The 14307-nt window shown below is 41.8% G+C and overlaps 2 protein-coding genes across 2 annotated transcripts in view; one reads left to right on the forward strand and one right to left on the reverse strand.

Annotated features, from left to right (window-relative positions):
• Positions 1 to 171: 171 nt before the first annotated feature.
• On the forward strand, positions 172 to 8764 carry psme3ip1 (proteasome activator subunit 3 interacting protein 1). The gene is made up of 7 exons (XM_079345798.1): positions 172 to 288; positions 1847 to 1983; positions 2076 to 2174; positions 3314 to 3437; positions 6191 to 6328; positions 7042 to 7121; positions 8073 to 8764. Exons 2-7 carry the CDS (start codon positions 1857 to 1859, stop codon positions 8321 to 8323), a joined length of 819 nt encoding a protein of 272 aa, XP_079201924.1. The 5' UTR covers positions 172 to 288; positions 1847 to 1856; the 3' UTR covers positions 8324 to 8764.
• Positions 8765 to 11456: 2692 nt separating this feature from the next.
• The window catches only part of cpne2 (copine II), a 49921-nt gene continuing 47070 nt past the window's right edge, over positions 11457 to 14307 (reverse strand). Inside the window, exon 16 of the mRNA XM_079345601.1 lies at positions 11457 to 12918. Coding sequence (XP_079201727.1) covers positions 12811 to 12918 — 108 coding nt within the window. The 3' untranslated portion in view covers positions 11457 to 12810. The remainder of the gene's footprint in view (positions 12919 to 14307) is intronic.

Here is a 14307-nt window from a genome sequence, read left to right on the forward strand (position 1 = left end):
GTGTAAGATGTCCATCACTGACAGCGTTGTAATCTCAGGCAACGCTTTATTATGTAACAAGTTAAAATGCCTTGGTGTTGGTTGTTATTTTGTTTTGCACTTTAGTCTTAAATTTGTTTCAAATTTTGTAAAAGTCTGAAAAACTTTGACATTTTGTGTTGGCACTTCCCAGCCACCGTAGAGCAGGGCGGAACTAAAGTCGCACTTCGAAAATTGAGACGAGCGACTATCAGTGTGACACAGACGGGTTGTCGGTGGGAGCAGGGATATATTTAGTAGCCTTGCTTGGTAAGTTGCAGAGAAACAGAATTTGTTTAATAAATAGTCATTAAATCAGAAACGGCAGTGTGCTCGGCGGTACATCCAGATATGTTGCGTTGAGAGCAAAGTGTGATCACTGTCATCTGGGCTTGCTAATGCTAATGAAGCTAACGCTAGCCGGGGTTGCAGGACACACAACACCAGCTTCAGATATAACATTACAGTCTTTGATCTGACCAACAAAAATAGCAAGCTGTTCAGTTATGTTATTGGTTAGCCGAGTTTGTCCCGTTGTTGACAAAGGTAACCATTAGCATCTATCCTCACTGAGATAACGGTGTGTTAGCCAGCTCGGCCGACGAAACGCTTTAACGCTTTAACTCTTATTAAACCCAGTCTACACATTTTTATTACTCACATAAATCTGTCTTTAATTTCTTTCTGAGCTGTGTTTCGTTGGGGGAAAAAATACTTAAAAGTTGCCGAGAATGTGAAACAGGTGCACGAATTCAAGCGTACCGCAAGAGGGCGCCAAAATACTAACAATAAAAATCAACGAGTCATTTCCAACTTTGAACACAGAATATATTGAAATAACAGCACTACTTAAATCATGACTCTTTAGTTTAATGATATGTTAGATGTTAAGAGTCTTTATTAAAGTGGTACACACGTCTTCAGGTCCTGTCTTTGAAAACTGATGTATTTATTCCTCAGGGCATCTGTGGGAAACCAATTTCATTTTTATTTTACTAGGGATTTAAGAATTTATGATACGACTAACGATTTATTTTACAAAATGAGACTGAAGACAAATAATGACTGAAACAGATTCTGTCATTAACCTGCTTGTCTGTGTGGTTTAACCTTTACATGTTTTTCTCTAAACAAGGAGAGGTGATTAGAGCTCCTTATTAAATGCTGAATCATGTTGGTTGTGTTATTTGTGTAGTTCCCGGTCGTCTTGCAATATTTGCACACAGTTTTTACCTCATCTGTTTTCTTCACCTCTTATATTTTCTGTCAATTTTCCGATTTAAAAGTCGGTGGTGCGTTCGTTCTTGCTCTACAGCCGCTCACCACGTTATTGTGATTTCATGTTTCTGAGTACCGATGTGAACCTTAACACCTTTGAATCGATTCTTCACAACTCTACGGTCAATGTTTACATCCCTTGTTAATACAATACAGAGCCTGCACTGCATGTTTAAACTATTATCAGATGCTTTCTTTAATAAATGTGTTATTGAATTGTTTCCTCAGGTGGTATTGGTTTCCTTATTCTCAAAGCTTCTAGCTTCTTCCTGAAGTCAATAGTGATTTTCTCAGGGGCACAGGCAAACTGTATATGGATTAAATTGATTTTTTTTTTCTTTTGTTGGAGTTCATTGAAAAACTATAAAATCAACAGAATCCTTAACTTCTCTGCGTTGCTTCCCTGAAGAAAACCTCTGCTGTGACTTCTCCTCTCGTAGTCTTTATGAACCAAGCAGAAACAGAGTCTCCCGCTTAGTGGGAAAAAAAGTGTACATTTTAGGAGTAATTCTCATGGAGTACAGTGTGTCCTGTGTTTGTTTGTGTACAGGTCAGTTGTAATGGCAGAGGGCGGGACAGCGGGTGTCGATCTCAGCAGGAAGTTTGTGTCCGAAACTGAGCTTGACGAGAAGAGGAAGAAGAGGCAGGAGGAATGGGAGAAAGTCCGCAAACCCGACGATCCTGAAGGTAAGAAGGCGTGAAAAAGGATCTAAAGCATACTACATCCTTTAGATGCATGCCACTTCATACATTAATATATCTGTGTATTTACTCCTCAGAGGCCCCAGAGGAGAAATATGACCCGCGCTCCCTCTTTGAGCGACTGCAGGAGCAGAAAGACAAGAAACAGGAGGAATATGAGGAGCAGTTCAAATTCAGTGGGTCTTTGTTTTTTACCATCAGAATGTTGTTACCCAGATTTAGATGAGCTTATTCCTCTTTTCCATCAGTGTTTCATGTGTCTGTGATTATACTTCTATAGCCGCGTCCCTTATTAGTGTTAAATTAGTGTAACCTCTTGTAGAGTAGTTGTACCAACTGAAATCCAATAAGACAGAAAATGTCCTCAGTTTTTTACACAAGTACAGTGAGTGCCATCGCCTGTTTTCATTAGTTTTTGATGAGTAGAGAGCGTTCGTAGGAGAAAATGTGCAGTGCTTCGCTTTTTTCCCGTGGCTGCTCCGAGCGCTCGGGTTGCAAAGGCTCCGTTGATGAAGTCCTCCCTTTTCCAGATGTGTGATATTCCCCGTATTTTAGCGTCCTAAGCATCGTATCGTCTGTGTTCGCTGTCTGACCAGGGAATAAAGAATCTGAAATAATGAAACGTACAGTAAAAAGTAACAGAGCAGTACCTGGTAATACAGCGGCCGTTGTAAATGGACCGTTGTCATAGAGACAGGTGGGACGTGCAGAGCTTTTCTTCTCAGCGCACAAACGCTTCATGAGTATCTATCAGCTCGGAACTAACAGGCGGACCCGGGGCCTGTATGGTTTGTCTCCGTTTGACCGTTTTCTCTTTAGGATGAGCTCATGCGTTTGTCCAGAGGGGGGCGCCAAAATGGACACAAACCAAGAGTTATTCTCTGAAGCTTTAATAAATGGACCACTGCACATTCTGACAACGTTCCTACATTTGACTTTTTCTTCATCTTAGTTTCATTTGAAGAGTTGCACACAGAAGCTTTTTGTTCCTTCTAATACTACACGTCATCAGCAGTAGTGACAGAGTCTGTCCCTAATGATTTAGCTTTCTATTTTATTTTTTCTACAATCTTTGTACATTTAGTTTCTTTACAGTATCTTTATTCTTTGAAGAGAATCACTGGAAAGAACTGTCAGTGCTGGAAAGCAACATGAACGAGTTTTAGCCTTTAAAGCATGAAGGTCTGCTTGAATTTATGTAAGCTCCCTTTTGTGTGAAGAAAAAAAAGTGTTGTTTTTTTTTTATCTGGAAAAAAAAAAAATCCAATCACCTTACTGCCATGTGTTGAGAGCATGTTTGTTTCCATGGTAACAGGGAACATGGTGAGAGGCTTGGACGAGGATGAGTCCAGCTTCCTGGACGAGGTCTCCCGGCAACAGTGTTTGGTGGAGAAGCAACGCAGGGATGAAGAGAAGCAGGAACTGTTAGAGTACAGAATATCCTTTTTCATCGTGTTTGTTTATGGAAACAGTTTGAAAAGCTTTGAGAGGCAGACGAAGCAACGCAGAAATACACGGCTCGTCTGTGGCACAGGAGGAAGATATAAGTAGATGATTGTGTGTTTGCCCGCCATCTGTGCCATTCATGTTTGCGTGTGAGAATGAGTATATGAATAACCGTACGGCCCCACCATCACTGTATGAATGAGTGAATGAGTGGTCAGCTGATTTCATAGAAGTCGGCCCAGTTGTTTATTTCTCACCTGAGAACTGGAGGGGACTGATGTTGACATCTTTTGTTTTTCTGAACACACCTCGCCCCCTGTATGCTGTGTGGAAACAAAATACTCTCCGCCCACTCTGGACGTCCAGAGTCCTTCACACTCTCATGGACAGAGCAGCATTACTCTGAGTGTTTTGTGGTGCAGCTCCTCTTCTGCTGTCTGCTTTGAAAATGTGACCTGAGCGACACGGACTGCTGGCCAACAAATGAGTTCAGTGTTGTTGACGTGGCTGCTTGAGGGAGGATGTTTCTCAAAGAGCAGGGTTACACAAATCAGGGTAAAGCTTCATAGAGCTGGCCGATAAGGTTACATTTCATGTCTGATTTTTTTTTTTTTTTTCAAGCCAAACTCGAGTATCAATTTTAACCAATCTTTTTTTTTTTTTTTTTCTGAAATAAAAATACATTAATAATCTAAAAAAAATTACAAAAACAACTTTTGCTTTTGTTTCAATTACATTTAAGAAAAGCAAACTGATCTCTCTCTTTGATGGATCATAAAGTAAGCTGAACTAGTCTGTAGGGGTTAAAGGTCAAGCTGTAAACTTGTCATTAGAAGTGCACTATGCAGTTTCAGTTACAGTGACTTCAGCAAACACTGTGAGCCTCCCAGCCACTCTGTAGGGAGCAAACAAGGAGGGAGGATGTGAACAAAGGGAGCGACCGAGTGCTAAAGGGAACATCCTGATTTTTCTAAAAATACAATTTATAGATTGAATTAATTTAATGCCCAGCTCCTCTTCATATCACCGGGTGTCACATGGGCTGGACTAGTCAACCAATCAATCTTTATTTGTATCGAGTCAATTCATAGCAAGTGTTATCTCGAGACTCCAAAAGCAGGTTTAAAGACCTTACTTATGGCTATATTACAAGAGCCCAGCTTAATCCATCATAGCGTAGCAAGAAAAAAACTTCCCTTTAACAGGCAGAAATCTTCAGCAGAGCCGGGCTCACAGCCGTCTGCTGAGCTGTGCTGGGCTTGAAAATGGGACGAGATCCGTTGGAGAGCTTTCATCCAGGAGCGGTCAGCGCTGTCCAATGTAATACTTCAATAAACCATCCACAGCCCTCTTTTACAAGTCATTATCATTTAACAGGAAACCCCAAACAGAGAATATGCAGGAGCATTGTATTGATCACAGATACTGTGGTAGGATTAGTGGGAACTTCACCTCACCTTTTTCCCCCTCAGACAAACAGTGATGCATGTTCAGGTAGTTTTTGTTTCTCTCTCTGTTCTTTGCATGCAAACAGCTGTACGTGTACTGGCAGAGGCAGGCGAAGCTGCTCTGTAGTCAATTCAATTCAAAAACCTTTATTTGTCAAGTCAAAGGCAGACAGAGCAGTAAATGATCAGAGATTTCTTTGTTTTAATGGTTTTAATTATATTTAATATCTGATGGTTATTACAAATATTTGATGGATTGCAGAAAACTAAACATTTCTCATCATTGTCATTGATAAGACATGCATGTTAACATGTGCAGACTGACTGTGCATCGTTTTTATTAAAGCAGGTAGGCTTAAGGTCGACCTGTTCAAGAGCGCAGCAGCACGTAATCAATATGACATGATGAAGCCACAGTTTACAAACAACAAGTGAAGAGCAATAAACAACTAGCATCACCTAATTAATGAGGATTGTGACTTGGTCACTCATTAGTTACAGATATTAAATTTAACCAGGACTTAAAAAACATCCAGTAATGATAACGAATCGTTTTTACAAATTTTAAATAAATACAGGAGAAAAGCAAGTTTAGCTGTTTATGCTACGCTTTCACTACGCTGGTGTCAAGAACTACAGCGAAGGGCTTGTTCATGTTGCTTTCACACGGCAAGCAGCTGAGTTCAGACGTTTAGTTCGGATCAACCTAAAGAACGCGTCATGCAAACCACAGCACACGTGGCCCCCCGTCAGTTTTCATGCTTCCCTCTCCGTCTCCGTCTCTCGTCCTTGCAGACAGACAGACAGGTTTGTCTGCAGATAAAGAAGAGAATGGGTTGTCGTGGAAACTGTATCACAGGCTGGTAACTACAGTGATTATTTTAAGCCCTTGCTGTGAGCACAAAGTACACACGCGCACACAAGTGCAGACTACATTAATGTTGTGAAAAACTCTTCCCTCTTCTTTCCCCTCACGTCCCGCTTTGTGTGTGCTGACTGCTGCTCGTCACCACTTTTTAGTCTTGACTCTTTGTCTCTCGGCCCGTCCTCCTCTGTTTGTGTCTCGACCCGGTTTCAGGTCTCCTGAGCTGCGTCCATCTTCTGACATTCTTTTGGGTTCTGTATCTGTGTCATCTCTCTCCCTCAGAGCTTTTCTTAGATTTACAGAACTGTGTCACTCTTTCCAGCACACCGATCGACAGATGCAAGCGCTCCGTCTCAAAGTGACGACAGCAGGCATGGACTGCTGCTGACTGTAGTAGCCTCGCTTTATTCACCTTAACGCCGTGCCTTCACAGCGCTGTAGTGAAGCAAGCAGCCACTGAGAGCCGCAAAGAGCCCGAGAAGAAAGCTGCAGTGAAACAGTCGGGGGCAGAGCAGAGGACCAGCCTCCTGTCTCAGGCTCATTTATTAGCTGGAGCTGTCAAGAGACGCAGGTACGCATATGCATGTCCTTCACAACTGTGTCCTGCTCACACACAGTCCAGTGTCTCTAACATCAGAGGAACATGTCTGTCAGTGCTCCACAGTGTTCTCCATCTGGTCCACAGCTTTCTTTGTTTTTCTGCAGTTACAATGAGCAGGTAACGACGCTATATCAGGAGAGTTAAATGAAACGCAGTTGTGCTTTAACGTCTTGAAGTTCACGTTGAAGTTATTCCCAGGTCAAACTTAGTAAAAAATGTTCTCATATGTTCAGGGCACACTCACACGAGGCAAAGTTGTCCTGTACTGTTCTTAACCGCCGGCCTGTACTCGCACTTCTCCAGCTGAGCACGGCTACCTCTTGTAGGCTACATGACGGTGCAATAATAGAAAACCATGATGAAAGGCTGTTCACATATGGACTGGACTGTGCCAAAGCACACGCCTTTCAAGCGTGCTGGTGCATTGATCGGAGCCCTCGCACTCGTCTCACAAACTGGACTTGGAGAGTGAAACGTGCTGGAGCTAAGCTACAGACAGGTTATAACTTTAACGTGTGACAGTCCTCTGTGGAGCTGAGGCAAAGTGTGGAACTTTATAATCCAGAGGGTTTGTAACCACAGTCGACCCCCATCTCATCAAACTCCGACATTTGAACCTGTGTTGATATTTAAACCTTGATTGGAGCTTTAAATCTGCAAAAATCTCGACTTTCTCTCTGCAGCTCCTCCCAGTCATCAGACGGCAGTAAGAAACAGAAGGTGGGAATCACAACAACCACGGGCAACGGAGACCGACACAAAGGTGGGCTGCAGCCTGAACGATGGAGCATGTGTCTGAAGTTAATGTTGACCCCTTTAACAGTGGCTGAAAGAACGACATGAACACACAGCTTCAGCCCTGTGATAGAAGGACGTCTTAGTGAGGATGGATGACCCTCAGTACAAAGTGTGATAACGGTGTAAATCAGGAAGAACACATCACGGGTTAAAGATAGCTTCTCTATGTTGCTCAGTTTTGACTCGTCAATGATGTTGAGGGTTCCCAGGTAACATTATTGTTCCTCAGTGTGAATGTGTGACCTGCGGTGTAAAAGCACTCTAAGTAGTCAGAACACTAGAGAACCACATACAGGCTCACGTCTGTTTACCATTAAAAAGGACAACGTGGACACGGTGGAGGAGTCTGACGCTACCATAACAGTGTTGATATTTATATTCATGAGTCGTGGAGGCTGGCAGGAAGTGTTCCAGGAAAAAGACTCCTATGTAAAGTTGTGATCATGAGCTAAAAGAGGCTGTTCTATGATGTTGTGGTCAATTTTCCAGGGGGACTGAATTAAGAGACTACACTGGTTTGCAAATGCATTCATGAGATTTTACAACATTTTGTAAAGATAAGATAATCCTTTATTCATCTCACGAGCGGAGAAATTTACAGTGTTACAGCAGCAAAGCAGGCTAGCAGAAGAAAATCACACAGTGCAAAAAAATTAAAATAGATAAAAATATAAGGGTAGAAAAAAACATGGATCAAAAACCGTAATCAAGAGCTTGTATGAAACATGAATGTGCATCAATTAAAGAGCTATTAAATAACATGCCTCAGAAAGGAACAGTTGAAATGGCAGTAACTTAAAGATTTAAGTGTATAAACAGTATGAACACTATCATGCACACAGTGCACCAAAAAGAGCCTGATGGTACGACGCGTGCATGCAGAAGCTCTGAATCTGATTGTATGTTTGCTGTTCAGAACAGGAGGATGGAGCAGGGAGGGCTGAAGAGAAACAAACAGTCCCCAGCCCGACAGCCAAGACCCCCTCAGCTCCAGCCGACTCCGGTCAGGGCACGCTACACCTGCCGTCAGCAGCTGTGTGCGTTGGCGTTTTACCAGGACTCTGGGTGTATTCCGGCAGCAGCGACTCTGACAGCAGCTCAGACAGCGAAGGTAGCGTGGACACAATCTTGTTGCCGTATCCCCGGCACAGCAGAGCCTACAGATAAACACACACGACTGCATCCACACACAAAACACACTCGCATACTTCAAGTTTGTTCTGCAAGCCCTGAGAAATGGCCTGCAAGCTGTCAGAAAAGGTAACCTCACATCAGATATTCACACACACACATACGCACGCACACACATGCACACGCTGTTGGAAAGGTCAAAGACACAAAAGCATATCGACAATGTGTTCCTGCAAGTTAGTCGTACACACTGGCACCACACACATCTTGGCAAACAATTTCAGTATTCCTGGTGTTTTCACAGCTGTGAGTTGAACTGTTGCTCTTTGTCATCAGACAGACATCGCGTCCGAAATATAATCCTTCAAATGTTAGCCGTATACTGTAGGACCTTTTGAAACTCTCGTCTGAACTTAAACTGTGTATCTCTTTGTTATCTTTGTGGCACTCAACCCTTCCTTCCCTCGATCAAATCTCACGCAGTTTAAGACGAGCAGCACAATCCCGCACTGCCAATCCCGACGACAACCCGTCCCCCCCCCACACACACCCCTCTCCCAATCCAAGCCACAGTGACTGCGAGCTGTGTTGTTGGCTGAGGAAACAGGGATTGACAGCTGTGGAGCATGGAAAAGAGACTGCTTTAGAGTGTGTCACACGACTCACCTTTTAGCTGTGAGCAGCAGAGGAGAGGAGAGGGAGCTGGGGCTGGACACGCCTCTGACTAGCTTTCGGTAAAAGTCAAAGTTCTTGTTTGTAAAAAGCAGATTTTATTTGTGTGATGTCATGTATTCTCGCATCAGTAATTTGTCTCAAAATGACATGCTGGGAAGATGCCTGACTCTTTACTTCCTGTTAGGTGTTGATGTTTTGTTTGGATGTTCAAATCTGAGCGGACAATAATAAAAGACTCTTGCCTTGTTTGTGTATTTTCTCATTTTGTGTGTGTGTGTGTGTGTGTGTGTGTGTGTGTGCAGTTACCTCCTCCAGTAAGTCACAGTCGTGTGTGGAGTTTGAACGTGAATAATGATCAGTGTACAGTAATGATTATTCTTTTCAGTTTGTTTAATTGAACGACGATGATGCTGGCTGCCATATTGGAAATACTCCAGCTATCTTTGAAAGAGGCGAGGAGGTGGATCTGAGGCGGGCCTTCATCCACAGACCTCTAAGAACTCAGCCTGGCCCCGTAACATGCTTTAAGTATAACACTTCATGTGATCTGAACCAGTTTGGACTAAAACAAGAATAGAGCTATTAATACTAAACATGTTTATTTTAGTTTGTTATGGACATGTTTACATATTTAGCCATTTGGTTTCAGTAAAGGATGTTGACGTAAATAATGACAATGACTGAGAATGTTTCTTTTATGTTATGGACAATGTCTTTTAGTAGTTTTGGCGTGATTAAAATGTCTATCTGCCAGCTTAAGAGCCAGTGTGATTCCTTTTCATGTGAGTATTGAACATTATGAAGAAATCTATTAATAGTCTCAATAGTTTACTTCAACATTTTCCAGCTACAGTTTGTGCAAACTAGAGTTTGAACGCACCATCATGTCATGGATGTGTGTCTCTCTGGAAAACAAACACAAATTACAAAGATAATTGTTTGAGCCCAGCTGACTTAAGGAGCTGAGGTGCAAAATGAATGATTTCAAGTTTGTATTGAAAGTTGTGTGCGCAGGTTTGAAAGACCGAAACAAAACGATTAAATCTGTGCCTTTAAAACTCCTGATCATATTTGTATCCTTTTTTAACATCCAGGTGGCCTTTCGACTGTGGATATTAAGATGTAAGAAGAACCTGCCGACCCAGACCTACATGAGCCATGAAATGAATGTGTTAAATTAAACGAGTGTGAAGTTGAACTAACACGCCTAATTGGATTGTGGGAAGTGCGTTCAGTCCTCATTAAAATCTTGGCAGGAGAAATGTGCATCTATAGCTCAGCTCTGACTGACTGATTGAAAACAGGATAGATGTTTTGGTGAGATGAAATCAAAAGGTAGAGAAGTGCCTGAGTGTCTGTAAAAAATGAGTCGAAGGATTTTATCTTTAGGGGACAAAGTGCCGATCAGAGTGGGTCACTGGCAGGATGGGAACCATTTAAAAAGCATTTCTTTTTTCTGTGATAGTTCACTGATGCTTAACCAATAGATCAAGCGATGTGAGAGAGTGACCATGACAAGAATAATGCAGTCAACGTGCAAACTGATTCAAATGAAATCAGACAATCAACATTGTTTGTGCTGAAAATCTTCATCACTAAACCAGAGCACAAAGAAGTCTGTTAATTGCCAAGAAAAGCAGAAGTTTCTTTTTTTCACTTTTTTTTTTTTTTTTTTTTGAATGCCTGTTTTTTCACAAATAATCCCCTTGGTCCTCTCTTACTGGTAAATGGGACAGGAGGTGTTTTTGTCACCACCCACCAGTGTCTTATCTTCATTTTTTTGTCGTAATTTTGTTTTGGTTGTTTTCTGTCTGACTGCTCACATATCAATCACATGCTTCGACCACGGCCCACTTTTGGATTAGCAGAAGAAAATGGGAGACATGACATGCATCTATCCATTATTCACTGAATAAATGTAGTGCCCAGTCACACTTAGAGAAGAGGCCAGTTCTGCACTGTGTTCACACTGTACAATTAAAGTAGAACCAACAGACTTTACAAACTGATGAAGACTCTGTTGGGGTCTGAAATGAAATCATCTTTGGGCTGTTTATCAGAACAGCTGCAGTGTGACCAAAGACAAATTCTGTTTTTTTACTAGTAGACTGGCGCTTATGTGCTATTGGACATCTACTATGAACTTGATCCGTGTGAATGTGGTTAAAGTTTGTAGGTAATGTTTATAACCTCATTGTTGTGCCTACTTTCTAACGTGCTGCTCCTCTTTTGAAACATGATTTTCAATACTTGGGCTACAAATCAAAAACAAATAATTTCAACTCCAGCTTTTCCCATGACTTCAGGTTCTCTATTAATAAAAACTCCTGAAAACCCACCTGTTCCACCCAGTTTATGAACTCAGTTATGTCCCGTTACCGTGGGCAAATGTGTTAAAAAAAGAAAGCCATCAAAATGTTGTGTTATAATGTACAGATATCTGCTGATGGATTCAGTGGCGTATTAATCATCAATTCACAGAGGCTGAGGACGTGTGACATTTCCTTCAGTTTATTAACCTGAGAGTGGACAGAGACACAACTTTATAAAATCAATAGCAATACATGAAGTACAAAGATGCACAGTAATACACGTAATAATAGTTAAAGAACACAGTTCAACACTGCATAAAAAGTACATTAAAAAGTACATGTCCGATCATTGGCTTTTCAGAACATAAACGGCATCATATAAATATACATTTGAGATATCTGTATCTGAAACTCCTCTTCTACTTGATTCCACGTTTAAAAACTTCAACATCCCTCTCAGACACCATCTGGGCCTCGTAACTCTGCAGCCCCCTTTGATAGAATCTCTTTAAAATATTTACACAATCTGACAAATATGTCATCGCAGTGAAAACAAAAGTCATGCCTTTGTGATCATTAGCATCAGTTTGTAAACAGTAAGTACATATTGGCAACATGCAGGATAGACCAAAGTCAATAATAGTCAAAGGAATTGCAGCTGGGATCAACTTCTGTAGCCCTGAACGGGATAAGCGGCATAGATAATGGAAGGATGAATGGATGGATTTGCAATATCTAGCAAAGGCCTCTTATTTAACAGCCAAATGAGTTCACACACAGTATCCAACATGTATCTTGTGTTAGTGCTACAGTTGCCACTACATCTTCATCCTCATCTGATTCTGTCCTCTTCAACCAAAGAAGCTTAGTGGAACATAAAGAGCTTCCTCCTGGACTACTGGTCTTTAAAACGACATAGTTCAAAAACCTGTCCACTGGCGACAGAGCAGGGCAGAGACAAAGTTCTCAAGTCAGGCTCCATCTGTGAGTTCACCACACGAGGAGCACGAAAGCAAACAGCCATCATCTGATCCGCTACCTGCAAAGGATCTGTGTGACAACTAAGGGCCATTCAACCACTGATAAAGTTCTGCTTAGTGAGGGAACGTCACACCAAAGACTTGTATGTACCACGTGGTATCACAAGACACACACATGCAAAAGCAATACAAGTACACCCTCATATATCAGAATTTTTTTTTAAGTATCTAAAAAAAGGCCAATGTTTTACCTGCATATTTATACATATCATTTGACAACAGCTGCCATCTGTTTCATTATCAATCATTTTAAATACAATACTTTCATAGACCTGTATCCTTAATACAAGAAACACACATTCTCTAACCAGTAATGACTTGGCAAATTTAATGGCAGGGATGTCTTCAATTCTATGAGACTTGTGTCTACAACATGTCATTGTTCTAGTTTGCTCACTTTTTTTGTATACTTTGCTGTCAATGAGAAGAAACGTTAATTTGATCAAAAGCACAGCGACTGGGCTCTCTTCTTCTTCTTCTCCTGTTTCTGGGCGTCTCACTCCGACGCTGTGTTTCTGGGAGGTAGATTTCGCTGTTTAAAATACTGTGTGACCTGCTGAGGCAGCTCGGCCAGGACCGACTTGGCGAGGGTCTCCTTGGGTGCCTGAGAGAAAAAAAAGAGCCAAAGAGAGACTTAACTCCTACACAAATACAGACAATAGTCCTCATTCATGTTCCGAGGAGGACATGTCATCCTCAAACCCACACGCGCAGTTTTCAAGAAGATCCTGATATTCACCAAGGTTTTATAATCTCAGCTATAAAGAAAGTCTCCATCCGTACACTCCTTTTAATGTTTATATGCACGGAGAAATCATTGTTGTGTTTTCCTTGATGTCGCCCTTTTTAAAATCATTAAATAAGGAGGCGAGGGGAATCTTCTTGAGGGTTCATGTTTATTAATAATTGACATGACGTTTTTATCACAGCAGCACATAAAGCAACAGTACGGCAACTTTCAGTGACAACTCCCACTTCCTTGTTGCAGTCTTTCACGTAACATGCTGTGCTTCCATGGCAACCATAAACGTGTCTGTCATGGCGGCCACCAAGACACGTCCAATTACAACTGGTAAATAAACTTGTTGAGAACCTTCAGTTTTTCAGCCACTTTATTCCTCCACTATTCTGGCTTCCAGGAAAGGTAAGGATGGAGTTCAGGATAGCTCTTCTCTGATCATTTCTTTCCTTACACTTATTTTATGTCTTTTTTTTAGACCTCTCTATTCATGGTTTTGAACTGAATGATAGAGCTGAAGTTTTCCTTACTTGTACTGTTGAGCACACGGTGCACGTTTCTTTGCTTCAAACATGTAACTTTGAGTATAATAAAAACGTTGATTATTTGGGACTATCTTATAACCACGTTGTCGAGATAACAGTGTGTAACGAGCGTTGTTAGCCTGCCAACACAGCACATTATTTCACTCATTATTTTGTTTCCTTTCAGTCACAGCCTCATTTCTCCCTCTGCCCCTCGACAATGTCTGTTGCCGTCTCGTACGCTCACAACAACAAGCTGGAATGAAGCCAGCAAGCACTGTCTGTTCCTCCTACTACAAAGGAAGTCCGCTCGCCCACCACCAGCCCACACTTACAAACTCGCACAATATAAAAATACAAAAGTGACATAAAACATCTCCCATGCACACAATGTGCTCATAATTCGCTCCCACTAATTAGCCCATGTGCTCACCTGTAGCATACTTTGAGCAAGACTTTTGTTTTTTACATGAATAGTACGTGCACTTATCAGCACAGACCATAACAAGAGGTCTCTGCCATTTCTGAGATAAGCAGCCAGCTCTCCTTATTTAACAAACCCTGTATTTGTGTTGTGCAGCATGTGTGCCACAATCTAGTACCAACAGGCTGCAACACAGAAACACTCAGACGGCGTACCGTTGGGTGAAGGCTGCACGGCAGAGCTGAGAAGGAGTCCACGTTACACTGCAGATCAAAACAGCGAGCTGAGACATTGAGGGAAATCTTG

This window comes from Symphodus melops (genome assembly GCF_947650265.1).
Source record: "Symphodus melops genome assembly, chromosome: 6".
Taxonomy (NCBI): Eukaryota; Metazoa; Chordata; class Actinopteri; order Labriformes; family Labridae; genus Symphodus; species Symphodus melops.

Bases quoted from the DNA above. Each gene is read 5' to 3' on its own strand.
- psme3ip1 (XM_079345798.1), top strand. From the start codon at position 1,857: ATGGCAGAGGGCGGGACAGCGGGTGTCGATCTCAGCAGGAAGTTTGTG. The intron at 2,175-3,313 runs GTGGGTCTTTGT...CCATGGTAACAG, and splicing joins TGAGGAGCAGTTCAAATTCA to GGAACATGGTGAGAGGCTTG. The intron at 6,329-7,041 runs GTACGCATATGC...TTCTCTCTGCAG, and splicing joins GGAGCTGTCAAGAGACGCAG to CTCCTCCCAGTCATCAGACG.